This window comes from Pempheris klunzingeri, chromosome 2 (genome assembly GCF_042242105.1).
Source record: "Pempheris klunzingeri isolate RE-2024b chromosome 2, fPemKlu1.hap1, whole genome shotgun sequence".
Lineage (NCBI taxonomy): Eukaryota > Metazoa > Chordata > Actinopteri > Acropomatiformes > Pempheridae > Pempheris > Pempheris klunzingeri.
This window is the reverse complement of record NC_092013.1, coordinates 16,142,003-16,156,155: the sequence shown is the minus strand read 5'-3', so window position 1 is coordinate 16,156,155 and position 14,153 is coordinate 16,142,003. Positions and strand designations below refer to the sequence as shown.

General features: G+C 42.6%; 1 protein-coding gene across 1 annotated transcript; it reads right to left on the bottom strand.

Annotated features, from left to right (window-relative positions):
* Positions 1 to 650: 650 nt before the first annotated feature.
* On the bottom strand, positions 651 to 13,918 carry igsf8 (immunoglobulin superfamily, member 8). Its single transcript, XM_070850058.1, has 8 exons — positions 13,835 to 13,918; positions 13,502 to 13,664; positions 10,100 to 10,480; positions 8,816 to 9,277; positions 6,851 to 7,029; positions 5,951 to 6,203; positions 4,661 to 5,119; positions 651 to 3,212 (listed from the first exon to the last, which is right to left on the bottom strand). Exons 2-8 carry the CDS (start codon positions 13,554 to 13,556, stop codon positions 3,085 to 3,087), a joined length of 1,917 nt encoding a protein of 638 aa, XP_070706159.1. The 5' UTR covers positions 13,557 to 13,664; positions 13,835 to 13,918; the 3' UTR covers positions 651 to 3,084.
* Positions 13,919 to 14,153: the final 235 nt, after the last annotated feature.

Here is a 14,153-nt window from a genome sequence, read left to right as displayed (position 1 = left end):
AATATAAATGAATAAAATGACAGTTGTCTCATGAGAGAGCGAGCATGTAATGCAGCCATTATATTAAGATTTATGTTCACCCATCAGGTTTTTACAACTTTTTCTTTCGCACACTCCTGCACAACGCTCACTGACTTTTGCTCTATATGAATTTTGCTTTTTTCTTACCTTTATCTCTTATTCCATCAGTAATTTCTCAACCCAGCATGAGCTATATAAAATATATTTGTTAAGACCTGAGAAAAGAAAATATACTATTATTTGGATTACATGAATGCATCTTATTCTGTAATATGAGACACGTGATGTCTGTTGTACATTGAAAACTGCATCACAAAGAGCTGAGAGTTAACTTGAGCTTAAATACAAACCTCTGCTTGGCTGCTCCGAACTCGGAAACTGCAGCTACCACAAGAAATGTTTTTTTGGTTGGTTTTTTTCATAATATAGGGATGGAAAATATGCTCAACTTGCACATGAACATTTTTTCAGACAGATTGGATTATTTCTCCCCACACAGAATGTCCTGTAATTCCTCAGCTGTCTCCAGTGGCCTCTGGTACAAAACATTTCCAGGTTCTTTGCTAAAAACACACTTATAAGGGAAAATAATGTAATAAATAAAACCAAAGTGACATCATAAATCCAGAGTGGTTTATTGGTTCATCAACTGGCAGGTTTGCCAAAGCACCATAAGAAACAAACTGAGCAATAACCCGCCTTTATATATTTCAATGGCAGCAAGATGCATTCAGGAACAGTGGTATTAAAGTAAACAATCCAGACAAAACAAAACACCTTCATGAAAGGGTTTAATAAATGTTCAAAAATAAAAAAAAAAGCACAACTTAGACAGCAGCTTTCATAGTGCACGCTATGTGCTATGCTTTTTACAGCTGGCTGCAACTGTCAGGGAGCAGAGATTGAAATGAGTCGAAAGTGAGCCACACTGACTCTGTAACACACTGAGAGAGGGGGGGAAGGGCAGCGGGGCTCACACTGCGGCCATAAACAGGGATTAGAGATGAACACGCAGATACTCACTCACTCACTTCCATCAGAAATGCCAGCCAGCACTGTGCTGCTGCGCTGTGTGTGCCTGTGCATCTGTGTGTGTGTGTGTGTGTGTGTGTACACGTGTACGTGTGTGATCATGTGCCGGGTGGGTATGTGGGGGAACAAATCAGCTTTGAGTAGTTGATCTGGAACAAAGTGGCTCAGGAGGCAAGCAGAGCTGTGATTTTATTCCCTTAATGTTCGTGGACAACATTTATAATCGGGGTTTAGAGAGCACAGGTTAGGGAGGACAGGCAGATTTAGAGGGACTCTCACAACGAAAACCAACCAGGGGACGGGGAAAGATAGACAGTAAATACAGACTGAGGCAGTGAAGTATTGCTCGGTGCAAACAAATTTAGAAAAGCAGGAAAAATGACTTGAAATAATGTGATGAGAGAGCCATGGGTCGGATAACAACACATTTTTTGTTCCTCCGTCTTTCCACGAACATGTATCTAACTTTAAATGATCACACCATGCGGGTTTCTTAAGTGTTATTTTCAACAGGAAGAGGAAGATGGATTTCATTCATTTTAAGTGCGCAGACACAGTAAATCTGTCCAACAGACTTCTGTGGGCTAACAGCAGGGGCTACAGCCATAATAGGTCTTGGCAGCAGAAATGTGCAGCCTGAACCACATGATGACTACGATAATGATGATAGGGAGACTTCAGTAAACTATCAGGTCATATGACTGCACTGCTTAGGACATTTTCCCCCCAGGGAGTTGCGTGACAACAGAACGGTTTTTCTGTTACAGTATTTTCTGTTTTTCCTGTTACTCAGTGTAACAAACAGGGGATTCTTACTCACGGTACTATTTTTCTGTCTCAGTCACTTGACAGGAGCAAAGGAACCATTAATCACACAACAAAAAAAAAGAGAAAGAGAAGAAAGGATTCATTCAAGTACAGTAAAGACGCGACTTTTGAGCTGGAAGAAAATCAAGTAAAAGAAGGATACCGAGGGGATTTGGTCCCAGTCCCATTTTTTTTGTCCAAGTGCTTCAATGGAGCAGAGCAGACTGCTGCAGAATCTTAAACACAGGTGCTTTGCCAAAGACTAACATGGCGCTACAGCATACTTACATTAAGAAAAATAAAACAGCTAAACTCCATACAGTATTTACATATTTTAGCTCAGTGCACAATGGATATCTCTTCCATTCTCTTTGTCAAATCTATACAGGTCTGTATAGAAAACCCACAACAGCGTCAAGCGTAACAGGCGAGGAATGCTTGTGTTTAAAACTGGTACTCAATCAGTCTTGGCATGAGAAAGTCCCCAGCCAGCTCCTTCCTTATTAAGTAAAAGACTTTGTTTACATGCAGTGTGGTGCTGGACTACAGGCGGTGGAAGGTCCCTGCACATATTAAGTTTCTGGAGGCTGAACTGCTCCCATCAACATTCATGTGACCGTCAGTGGCAGTGCTAGAGGCTTAACCATGCAAACACATTTAGACCATGTTGAATTTTGCATTTGAAGACATGCATGCAATTCGAGGAAAGAACAACAGGAACAGTAGCAATGATTTGTGAAAACACAGAATATTATTTGCGCGAAAATAGAACCCTTACTCAACGCAGTACCTTCTTCACTTTTAACATGATCACAAGAATTTTGCCTTTTTCCACTTGGAACAGAATAAGTTGGGTTCATTTAAAATGGAAGTTAGGCTAACACGAAACACTCCGCTTGAGGAGTGGAGAGAGAGATAATTGGGCAGCGGCTTCAAAAAGCTAGGATATTACGCCTACTGGTGAATGATCCAGCAAATCACTACAATATGTTGTTTTCAGAGAGGGTTTGGATATAAAAATACAAGAGAATATAAAACAGAATCTTTTGGCATTGGTTGTTAATCAGGTAGGTCAAAACACAGAAAATCATCTAAAAGGGTGACAGTCACTTCAATTTGTCTCGAAGTTATTTCTTGGCCATTTCATCCACAATGTTCTGTGCATCACCTCTTTGCGCCTCTTCACGGGCATTCAGATTCCAGACAGGCGGCGACAGTGGACGCCTATTTTCGAGCTCGCTGCCTCGCCAGTCGCTTCATGAAGCAACAGGTGACTGTTGCGATGATGAGGATGCCCACAAACAAGGCGGAGGAGACTCCGATAACCAAAGGAATGAGGAGGAGGTCAGCAGCTGGAGACAGAAAAAATACAAGACGGATGCCGTGATGTAAACTGATATTTTTAAAAGAAAAAAAATACAGAGGCATGGGCTGAAATTTTAAAACTGACTTTGAACTGAATTGTGTGTGTGTGTGTGTGTGTGTTATAGCTCACTTTCAGTTGGGGAAATCTCAAATATACGCAGTAAATTATACAAGTAAAAAAAGTGGGAAACATTGATTTGTTTGCTTCAAAACAGTACAGATGTGGACTTTTATATCGTACTTTTAACATTCAGGCAGCACACATATTGATGGAAAGCAAGTTAATGGACTGTCCTGCTGGATGAACTAAAAGCAGTTTGCTCTGGTGATTCAGTCCATTTAGTCTCAGTTCAGGATCCACACCCATGTAGAACAGAAAGAAGGTCAGCAGCCGACACTGCTACCACTGCCAACCCATGATCAGTGTAAAGATGATCGTGTGCACTGAGCTGGGCAGATCATTGTTGTGCTTTTGACAAATCTCTACATATTTTACACCTGCACATTCTGGATATTTAGACTGTAACTTTATAGGAGCAAAATGCATAAAAATACGATTTCACCTACACCACCACCAGATGTAGCAATCTCCTCTAGCAGACCCCTGCTACAGCCTACTATATGTTTTAGCCACACATAAACACTGACACTAAAAAAAAAAAAACATGCTGAAACAATTAGATAACAAATCGATTGCTAAAAATGAATCTGCAACTTTTTTGATAATCGACTAATTGTTTCAGTGACTTTCTAAGACTGTTCGCACGTTGGGCTCTGCAAAATCATAATGAGCATTTTCACAGCTTTTTAGAATTTCATAGATAAAATGATTCATCAATTATTAGCAGATATTATTATAATGAAAATAATCATTAATTGCAGCTCAACTTGCAAGCAATGCTTGAACTCAAGGACCATGATAAGTTTTCTCAGAATCCCACAGAATGAAACCACTTACTGCAAAATTTGAGAGGAACAAGTGACGTAAAGAGCGCATCTACATTATGTAAGATGTAAATGAGGAGGAGCGATGCCCTATAATCTCTGAGGGAAAGATTTATAGAAGAATCTAGCAATTTAAAGTGTGCAAATGTGCAAATGCTTGAAGTTTACACAGGCTACTCTTCTGTGAGCGAAGGTCACCATATTGATCCCCAGGTTCGAACCCCGGACCACCAGGAAAAAGTCTGAATGGGGAAAGTGAAACAGCGGCACTTGCCACTTGGCCACCAATCGCTCAGGAGCCACACTGTAGGTGTACAGGACAGCTTCCAGATGTGAACGTGTTTAACTGTGGGAGTTTGAGGAAGAGTTGTGCTCTCAAGCAAAACTACGCTGCAAAAAACAGTTAATAGACTGGGTCTGGTTGTGATGCATTACAATTATCTTCTATCGCTGTGATTATTACAGAAAACAAAGGCTGGTAGACTCTTACCTCTGGCATACAGGTAAACTGTCACTGCATTAGACTCTGCTTTGGCCCCTGTGTTGTACCAGCCTCCATGCGGGTCCTGCCCCCACGCCTCAGCATGACACGCATACATGCCCTGATCATCCATTGTGGCTGCGTGGACCCTCAGTCTGTAGCTGACAGCTGACAGGCGGTCGACGCTAACCTCGCTACTGTTGGCGTAGATCTTCGCAACACCGTCGTACATGAGGGCAGCTACCAGTCTGGGTTTGTCGTCAACAGGGGGGTCTGGTAGAGCAACATCAGCTGCTGGGCTCCGTTCCCTCTTGATGATCGGTTCAGGGATTGGCCACCGCAGCCACTGAACCTGTGCCTGGGCGGGACCTGTGGTTGTCACAGTGGCGTTGCAGATCAGGGTGATGGTGCTGCCTCTTTTCAACAGGGGGCCACGAGGGAGCTGAGCCGCAGCTGAAACTAGCACATCTGTGGAAGGAGGTGATTCAAAAATGAGTTTCCTGAGGTTAAACTGAACATACTATAAACCACTGTCAGTTCAAGAGCAAAATTAAAATGTATGATTTTCATCTGTGGATAATCAGATGTCTTCATTATTTAGCTGTCATTATCTTGATAAACTGATCTGAGTTAACCAAGTTTAGCCAACATGCTTTTCTGATAAACATAAAGAGAGTTTTGACAGTCTAACCTCGAGCACTGGAGTACAACACTAACTTATCGATTATCCCTGATCTTCCATTTTCACTAAAACCATTGCTGAGAAAATATGAATTTACTGCAAACTTCAAGACAGATTTGTGAACCTGCAAGCGAGATTTGGACAACAAGTATCAGAAATCCTGTTGTAGACTTGGATACAGTCCATCTCAGCCGAATGGACCACAGCCCAGACACATAACCTTAAATCAACCAAACCAAACCAATACAGGTCTCCAAAACTAAACTGTACTCAGAGGAAAGAATAGCATCACCTAAATTACACCAAATTATTTTATATACAAATGTTTATTATATGCCATACAGCTAGATTAAAACATGGACATTGTTAGAATAGTTCTATACTATTGAACTGTCAAAGTTTAAGTTGCAGTACAACCACTCATGACAGAAGCTGGATGTATCAACTATTTATCCATTACTGATAGTGTTTTTCAGCAATGTATCTGTTACTTTTAGCTAATTTCAACTGTTTATTTGTTACCTTAAAAGAGCTATTTTCTGTTTAGACTTCTCTGCCCACTTACTAACTAGTTTACACACTCTCAATCCGCACAGTCACTGAGTAGCGCTCCTCACCTTTGGTCTTGAGGTTGACGGTGACTCCCTCAGACCTCTGGGTGAGTGTTGCAGGAACGGAGGGGCCAGGGTCACTTCTTCCTGCGTACACACTCACCACACACCGATACACCCCTGAGTCTAAGGGGCGGGCTGAGAACAGCTTCAGAGAATACTTCCCCTGTGCCACTTTCTCCATAGAGCCCCCACTAGCTCGGCTGCGGTCGTCCCCCCAGCTCACGACACCATCTGGACTCATGCGGGCCACCTCCACCTAAACGTAAAACACAATGTGTCACCATGTGTTAGAAACTGAAATGGTAAAATGGCAATTCAGTAGAAACTGTTAATACTTTATATTACTGCAGAATGTTTTTCTGAATCGTGCTGAAAACCAGTCAGTTTTTTCACTACTTGCATGAAAAAGGCTGCTGATTGAAAGTCAACTCACGAGTGTCATTTATCAGAACTTTGCCTCCAGCACTTGAACGCACCTCACCTGAAATTATTTTAAATTTATCTATAGTAAGTAACTTTGACACAAAACTAATTTAATGGTGACTGTGATGGATCACTTATCTATGCCTGCAGTTATATCAACTGACAATGAATGTATTATTATTTAATGACTCTACTGGTCTATGAATTCCCTGAAGCTGATTCTCATACTGATTTTATTTACAAGAGATACAAATAGTCAAAGTGTTCAATCACACGTATGAAAAAACTAGCATCCTTTATAAATCTGTGCAAATTCCGATGCATTCACTTACACACACACTCACACTCCAGTTATATCGTGCAGGTGTAAAACACACCATCACCTCTATGTTGTCCTACCATATACAACTGTGGACACTGAACTCTACACTGCAAACAACAAACCACATTAGTCCAGTCGGCAGAATTGAGAATCAGTACCTCGACTCCTCCGGGCCCGGCTACATCGCTGCTTACAGATCCCCTCTTCATCCACTGAACCAGCAGGCCCGAGTTTACGTCAGACGGCAGCCCCAACACCTGACAGGTCAGGATGAGAGGGGAACCGACCTGCAGGGTCACCTCCCCTCTGGGCGAAGATGTTACACTCAGAGACTCCGCTGGGGAACAGAAGAGGTAACAGCAGACAGCTTAGTATAAGTGGTGGAAGGCCTCAAAGAAGCACTTAGACTGTGACAGTAAAAATCTTTACAGGAAGCGATATACTGCCAGTATCATTTCTGTGGGAAAGCTCGAGTGGCCTCCTCTGTGCGTTTCATATTTAATGGCTAGGATTGAAATGGATTATCACTTTAACTTGTATCATAATTTCCTATTACTGCTCTATGAAAGAGACTGGCAGGTTGAGGAATCTGCCGTGTCGTATTCAGAGAAATGAAGCATGACAGTATAAGAACATAACACAAATGAGCTATGCAACTTTGTTTAATGACTTGAAAAGGTTTATATGGTTGGCCCAAATACCCTGATATAATTAGAAGATATAAACACCACTCCACTGTGTGAGCGGAGCCTCATTTAAACACAACACTTCTGTAAACACAGTAATAGATACATTATCTATGCAAACAAAAGGAGACATGTCAGACCATTGTATCAGTCAGACAACAAGGGTGAGAAAATACAGAACAAAATAGTGTTTGTCAGTGAGAGGCAGAAAATACAATGCATGCATTGATGAGATTCTGTGCTTCAATTTTATTGCTGAAGAGAAAAAATTTGACCTAAATAACTTGTAGCTCAACGACCTGGATGCTTAGCACTAATACTCTCTCCAGCAACATAAATAAGTGAAATAACTTTATACAAAACCTAAAAAATGTTAATGAAAGGTTCCATGGATGAAGCTGCTAAGTGGGTATTTCCTTATGCGTAAACACATAAAGAATATACATGAATATCAGGTTGACTTCCCTGTCAAAGATGTTTGAGGAAGAACTGAGAAACAGACACGATATTCCGACAAAAAGATACTTGTCTTCTTTGCTGGCTACAAGAGGCCAAGGTGGGAGAAAAGAACACTTAATCCTTTAGATCTACACAAGCTCTTCACAATTTAAATTGAGCCAAAAGGATAGGCAACGGGCAGTTATCCAGCTGCCCGGCCAGCCAGCTATCGACCCATCAAATCCAGCTGGATAATCAACAAGAGAGCTGAGCCCGTCAGTCAGGTGCTCTGACAGCCAAAATCCTGAACAGATAGTAAGTAGAGCCGCAATTAGTCAATCGACAGATGATTAATTGGTAACAATTTTGAAGACCAACTAGTCATTTAATTCATTTTACAAGCAAGTTTCGGGTTCTAAAATGTGAGGAATTCTTTTGTAAGTCTTACACTATAGTAAATGGAATAGTACAGTCCGTCCTAACAGCCCAAACAGTAAGACGTCCATCCATCCACCCAGCAAAGTACAAAAAACCCAAGCATGTACTGCCCTGCCATCAAGTCCAGCTAATCAGAAACCCCAACACTTACTCCAAACAGCCAACAAACGAGGCACGAGTTGACTACAGATGAGTATCCAGTTACGTATTTAATCAGCCCCCTATCCAGTCAGTAAACTTCTCAGCCAGCCAGCCAGCAGGGTAGACATTCAGCTAAGCTCTAAGTAACACAAACATCCAGAGCCTGAGCCTGCCAACAGCACTACAAGTCCAGGCCAGCTGACGCCACTGAGACACAGAGTCAAAGAGACTTGAACTGACAAGTAAAAACTAAACTTCAGTTGATCCGCTACTATTGTCTCTGGTCTCTAATGTAACTAGAGCAGCCAAACTTCATTTTTTATCTTACGTAATATGCTTGGTGCAGTGTGTGACCTTGGCACTTCCTTCGTGCTATCACAGTTTTAGAACATGTCAGCACAAAGTTATAGTTACACTGACCTAGTTGCTGCACAGTCAAGTTGCCAATATCCAGCGTCCTTTGTGCAATCTTCTGCCATGATCGATCAGGGTCCAGGATCCACTGCGAGGCCTCACAGAAATACGAGCCGGTGTCGTCTGGCTGCAGCCCTTTCATCTTCATCACGTACACATCCAATCCACCCTCCCCGCTCCTCTTCTCCAGCGTGATCTCTCCATCATCGTAGCGTTTCTTGTACGAACGTCCGGGGCCTACCGCCAGCAGGTTGTCAATGGAGATAATCTCTCTAATGGTGCTGACCTCTCCTCCCGCTCTGCTCCCCAAACCCTCTCCATCGCTTCGCTTCCCAAACATGATGGACAGATGGGTGAGCTGCTCCGATTGGATGCCGGCTGAGCAGGTCAGAATTAATTCGGCCCCCTCTGGCACGGGCTGGCTGGTGAGTGAGCGGGAGTAGCTGATCTGGAGTGTGTCAGGGATCACTGCGGGTGTACAAAGGAACACAGACAGACAATTATATTACATCAAGCTGCTACAGGAGCCAGATAGGAGGAAAAAATATGCTAAATTTAATTACTATTGCCTGTGTGCCCTTTAGACTTTCTATGTTTAGCACACTAAAGCAAATCATCCCATGAGGCTGCTAAGAGTGACAGCAAGCTGTTTACCACCCTTGGTGTTGGGCACTGGCTTTGCCAAAGAAAGAAGGATTAGCTGGCTATTATGAAGATAATACACTTCAGCCGCAAAAATAACACCCAGCATCCTACAAACATAAACTTTGCAGTACACAAAGAGGATGATGAACAGAATTAATAACCACATGGATGGTGTAAAATGGCTTGAGCATTTTGGATGGCTTGAGCAGATGGACCTTAGCAGGAATAAAAAGAAACCCAAATGCTAAGTATGAATAATATGTTATGCAACGTGTCAAAAACTGTGTGATTAATTGATGAAAAATGTCGTCCATCTGGCTGATGAAGTGCAGAGTTGCTGATAACATCTTTACATACGGTAACCCCCAGGACAGAGCGTGAGTACGTCAGTTTATTGGATCGCACTGTGAACTATGACCGTCATCTAGTTAAAAGTGGGGCTGGGTATAGATTGAACTTTTGCAGCAGTGGTTGGTGATACAATATTAGATTTAAAACGATTCTTTTTCAGTGCCTTACTTTAAGAAATGTTTACCCTTTCTACAAAACCATCTTTTTTCAGTTTACAATAGGAACCAATATTCTGACATGCTGAATGTTATAAAAACCACACACCTCCTATGAAATATATCATACATATCTTACCTTTGACAGGCACTGTGCCGCTGTAGCTTCCCTGGTAGCTGCTGTCCGTGCTCGGTGTGTAGCACTCATACTTCCCCTGGTCTTCAGCCCGCAGCCTCTGAATGACCAGCCGGACCTTGTCCCCCGAGTCCCTCTCCACCCTCACCTCTCCGTTCCTCACCCGGGCCTGGAAAGGGGCGTAGGGGAAGCCCTTGTCCCTGGTGGACACCACTCCCATCTGCCTCCCGGCAGCATCATCCCTGTACAGGAACCACTCAAATTCCTGCGTACGTGGGCCTTCGTACCCTGACACACTACAGGGCAGGGAGAGGGGAAACCCTGCAACGCGGTAGAGCGTACCAGGGGGAAGAGTTACTTCACGACACACAGCGTACTGGAGCACTGTGAAAGAAAAGAGAGAAAGCAAGAGAAAAAGGATGACGAGCGGACAGGATATTTGGAAATGGTGACAGTGTCCATTTCTGTGGGTCACAGTCCTGCCTTGCAGCATGTTTGGTACATGAACTCACCGATCAATATCCTGAGCTGATGACAGGCTAACAGGGAATCAATACGTTAAATAGCTTAGGAGAAAAAACTCTCAGGCTGGGGCTGAGCCAGCTTCCTCTGAATACAATGACACATCTAATACATGAATAAAATTACCTTACTCGGCCTCTCAGCTCAGCCATTAAATGTCAGAAAATAAATAAATAAATTCTCATTTTAATAAAAGCCAAAGGTGATGTCTTCAAATTGCTTGTTTGGTCTGAGCAGCAGTCCAAAACCCAGAAGTATTTGTTGTTTTGTAGTAGTAGTTTACTATAAGTCAGACAAACTCTACAAACCGTGAAGCTAAAACTAGCCAATGTTTAGGAATTCTGCAAAACAAATGTCTCCATGAAGCTCTTCACAGTGAGCTCTGTTAACTACTGTGAGCAGCTCCGTTATTATATTTAGAAAACGATGCTGTTGAGTCATACAAATTTTTTCATTGCTCAAAGCAACAAACACCAAATGTCACTGAGTGCACTGTTTCTAGCTGAGCTAAACTTGATACTTCCAAACTACAAATCACACTGAAACTGAACGAAAAGACTTCCCTCGGGCCAAAAGGGAGAAATAAAGCGCACTCTATCCCCGTCGCCTTGCTGTTTATTAGAAGCGTGGCAACGTGGCATATTTTAAGTGTTATGGTTATGAGCAAAAATATTCAGTGTGATCTCCTCGGGGCCGAGAGGAGCCAGCTTCCAGGTTCCAGCGTCATTGTATTTCACTCAGTCTCATTGTCTGGCTGCATACCCGACTTCCCCCTAGAGCCTCTCCGAAATAGTTTTTAGGCTCAGACCAAGCCGGGCTATCTAAATACTGAAACCCTCATTCAGCCACAGGCCTGAGACTTCTCATGCCATTACTATTACTCTCATGATAAGGGTGCTCGCCCAGAATATTCACATGCTGATACCGAGTCAGTTAAAGGTAACAGACCACATTTCAAAGTGTAACACTGCAGCGTATTTTACCAACATCAGTTCTGCATTCCCATCGATCCACACACAATGTGTAGTAAATAATTTCCTCTTATCAAAAATGGAAGTAAGATGTCAACTTGCACATTTTTTCACCTGGTTCTAAAGATTTGATGTCTTTATAAATACATGTTACTCTTTTATACACAAATTAGTTTCATTGTTTTACCCCACATTTAAAATCCAAACGCAGAAACGCTATTATTATTTCATAAAAGGACGATGACAAATAAACTGTGTTTCCCATTATAAGGTCAATAACAGCATCCCTTAAAAGAAGATTGACTTCATTACATATTTATTCATTAGATATTTAGTTATTTAGGTAGACGGCCAGCCAGACATCTGGTAGCCAATCAACTTCTTACATATTTGTGAGAAGAAACTCGAAAACATTTTTTGTTAAGAGGGAGACAAACCAAGTCATCAAATTCACAAGAGGTGTCAAAAGCTGAGAAATAAACTCATTATCTCAATATGTAAATGAGATGTGATTATCCCGACATAACATTCGACAAACGCACACCAACAACCTGACGCGGAACTAAAGGATCAGCACCACCTGAACACGCCCTTTTATCATTCACTAAGACTGATAAGTACCTGAACTACTAGAAATACTAGATGGGTGTGTTTTGGCACTCCCCACCTGTGTGTGTGTGTCAGAGACCTAAAAACTACTGGAGCTTTCTCACAGATCGAGCCTCGGCATGATGACAACCCGCCCATAGATAATGACATGGGAGACTAGTGGGAGGCTTAAGCGGATCAAGTCCTAATTAACATTGGGCTCGGACTAACAGGGCTGGGGGACACCACAGCCTGCGACAATGCTCAATACTGTCTGGATTAGATACTGTGAAACACAGAGGGGGCCTCAACTTCTTCTCTTATCAGGAACCCACAAAGAGATGCATGACGGACCACAGGCGGATACAGTGCTGTCCAATGCAGCCCTGTAGGTGTGATTCATATTATCATTAATAATTAGTGTGAGCAGTGAGATAACTTTGTCATTCAACCTGATTTGTTCTCTGTCTGTCTAAACTGTCAAACTATGCCTTTCAAATATCAAAACTGCATTTCAGCTGAACTGCCTTCACTTATTTCCGCTTGTCTGGTCCGAGTCTCCTGCTTCTTAAAACTTATTTTTTTCTGGTTTAAACTCTTAAGCATCTTGGAATTATTTAGTTATCTCGTCATAAAGTCCCTCTGCAAAGCACAGCTGACATTTTCAGCATCTTTTTCTCTCTTCCCTCATTTCAATATTCAAGTTTCAGCAGTTTATTCCATTTTAATCCCAGCTGGTGGCAATTTGATTTAGTGAAATAACATTTTTTTAAAAACCAAGAAGGCTTCAGGACATAACATGACCATGAACATAAAACGTCAGGAGTCAAACAATAAAACTGAATCAAAAGGTAAAACTAGTGTCTCTGTAGTGTTTGCATCAGTGCCATGAGACAACTATATATACTAGTATATAGTGTCCTACTGATGTGAATACTTTGGACTTCCTGGATGCCACCAGCAGCTTATTTTATTGGCCAAAAACACCTGTTTCTCTGACACATCCACCACGCAGCACTGTGTGTGATTTATCCAATCCTAGCAGTATTTTCTAAATATGGATTACAGGTAATAAAATGAGTTTAAAACCACAGCAATGCGATAGAGCGGTTGAATCCACAGGAGTGTGCGGTGGTGTGCACAGGCTGAACAGACTGCAGGGCCGAGTCGTGAAAACGGAGCTACGGGCTGCAAATGATGTCTAAATGAATAGTCTGATGGGTCTTGCATGAAGAAACAATCATGCAAATGCAAATCCGTGTGACAGATGGCGAGGCGGTTTTAGTCTGTGTGTGTGCAGAGCAAACAGGTACCGCGCACTCACCCCAGTGTAGAAATACGAATAATGCTGTTTTCATGGGAGCCATCATGGTCCTCATCTTCCCCCCCGACGTCCAGATGGATTAAAGTGACTCAGATTTCTCTCTCCGTGATCCTCTGCTCGTCTACCGCCGATCATTGTTCATCCCGCCGCGGAGACAGACTGTCTGCAAAGCAAACAACAGACACGAGCGGATTATTCACGGAGAGAAATAAATGATAAAGGTGCCACAGTGGAGCGATGCACTGATCACACGGCGGGGAGAGTCCGCGCCATCAGCTCACTGCGAAGCCAATGAATATTAGTAGGAGAGCAAATGTGCACAAATGTAATCACCTTGTTCACGCGCCATCGCATCTCCGTCAACACGTCGGCTGCTCCATAATATCCCGGTTTGGTTTTAGATTAGACCGCCTCGACACACACGCCGTCCAGTCCGGTCATGGAGTGGTTGGCATCACAGGGGGCAGGGGAGTGTGTGGGTGTCTCTGTGTGTGTGTGTCTGTGTGTGAGTGTGTGTGTGTGTGTGTGTGTGGGTAACAAAACAGGGAGGAGCATGCATGCAAAACAGGCTCCAATAGTAGTCAAACTGGTGCCATTGGTCAAGACAGCGACGGTGACATTTTGAACCAATGATAACAGGGTGCTGTAAAAA

Excerpts from the sequence above, each read along its gene's own strand:
- igsf8 (XM_070850058.1), bottom strand. The coding sequence starts at position 13,556 with ATGAGGACCATGATGGCTCCCATGAAAACAGCATTATTCGTATTTCTA. Across the intron at positions 6,204-6,850 it reads CCGGGCCCGGAGGAGTCGAG|GTGGAGGTGGCCCGCATGAG; the intron begins GTACTGATTCTC and ends TTTTACGTTTAG. Across the intron at positions 5,120-5,950 it reads CGTCAACCTCAAGACCAAAG|ATGTGCTAGTTTCAGCTGCG; the intron begins GTGAGGAGCGCT and ends CTCCTTCCACAG.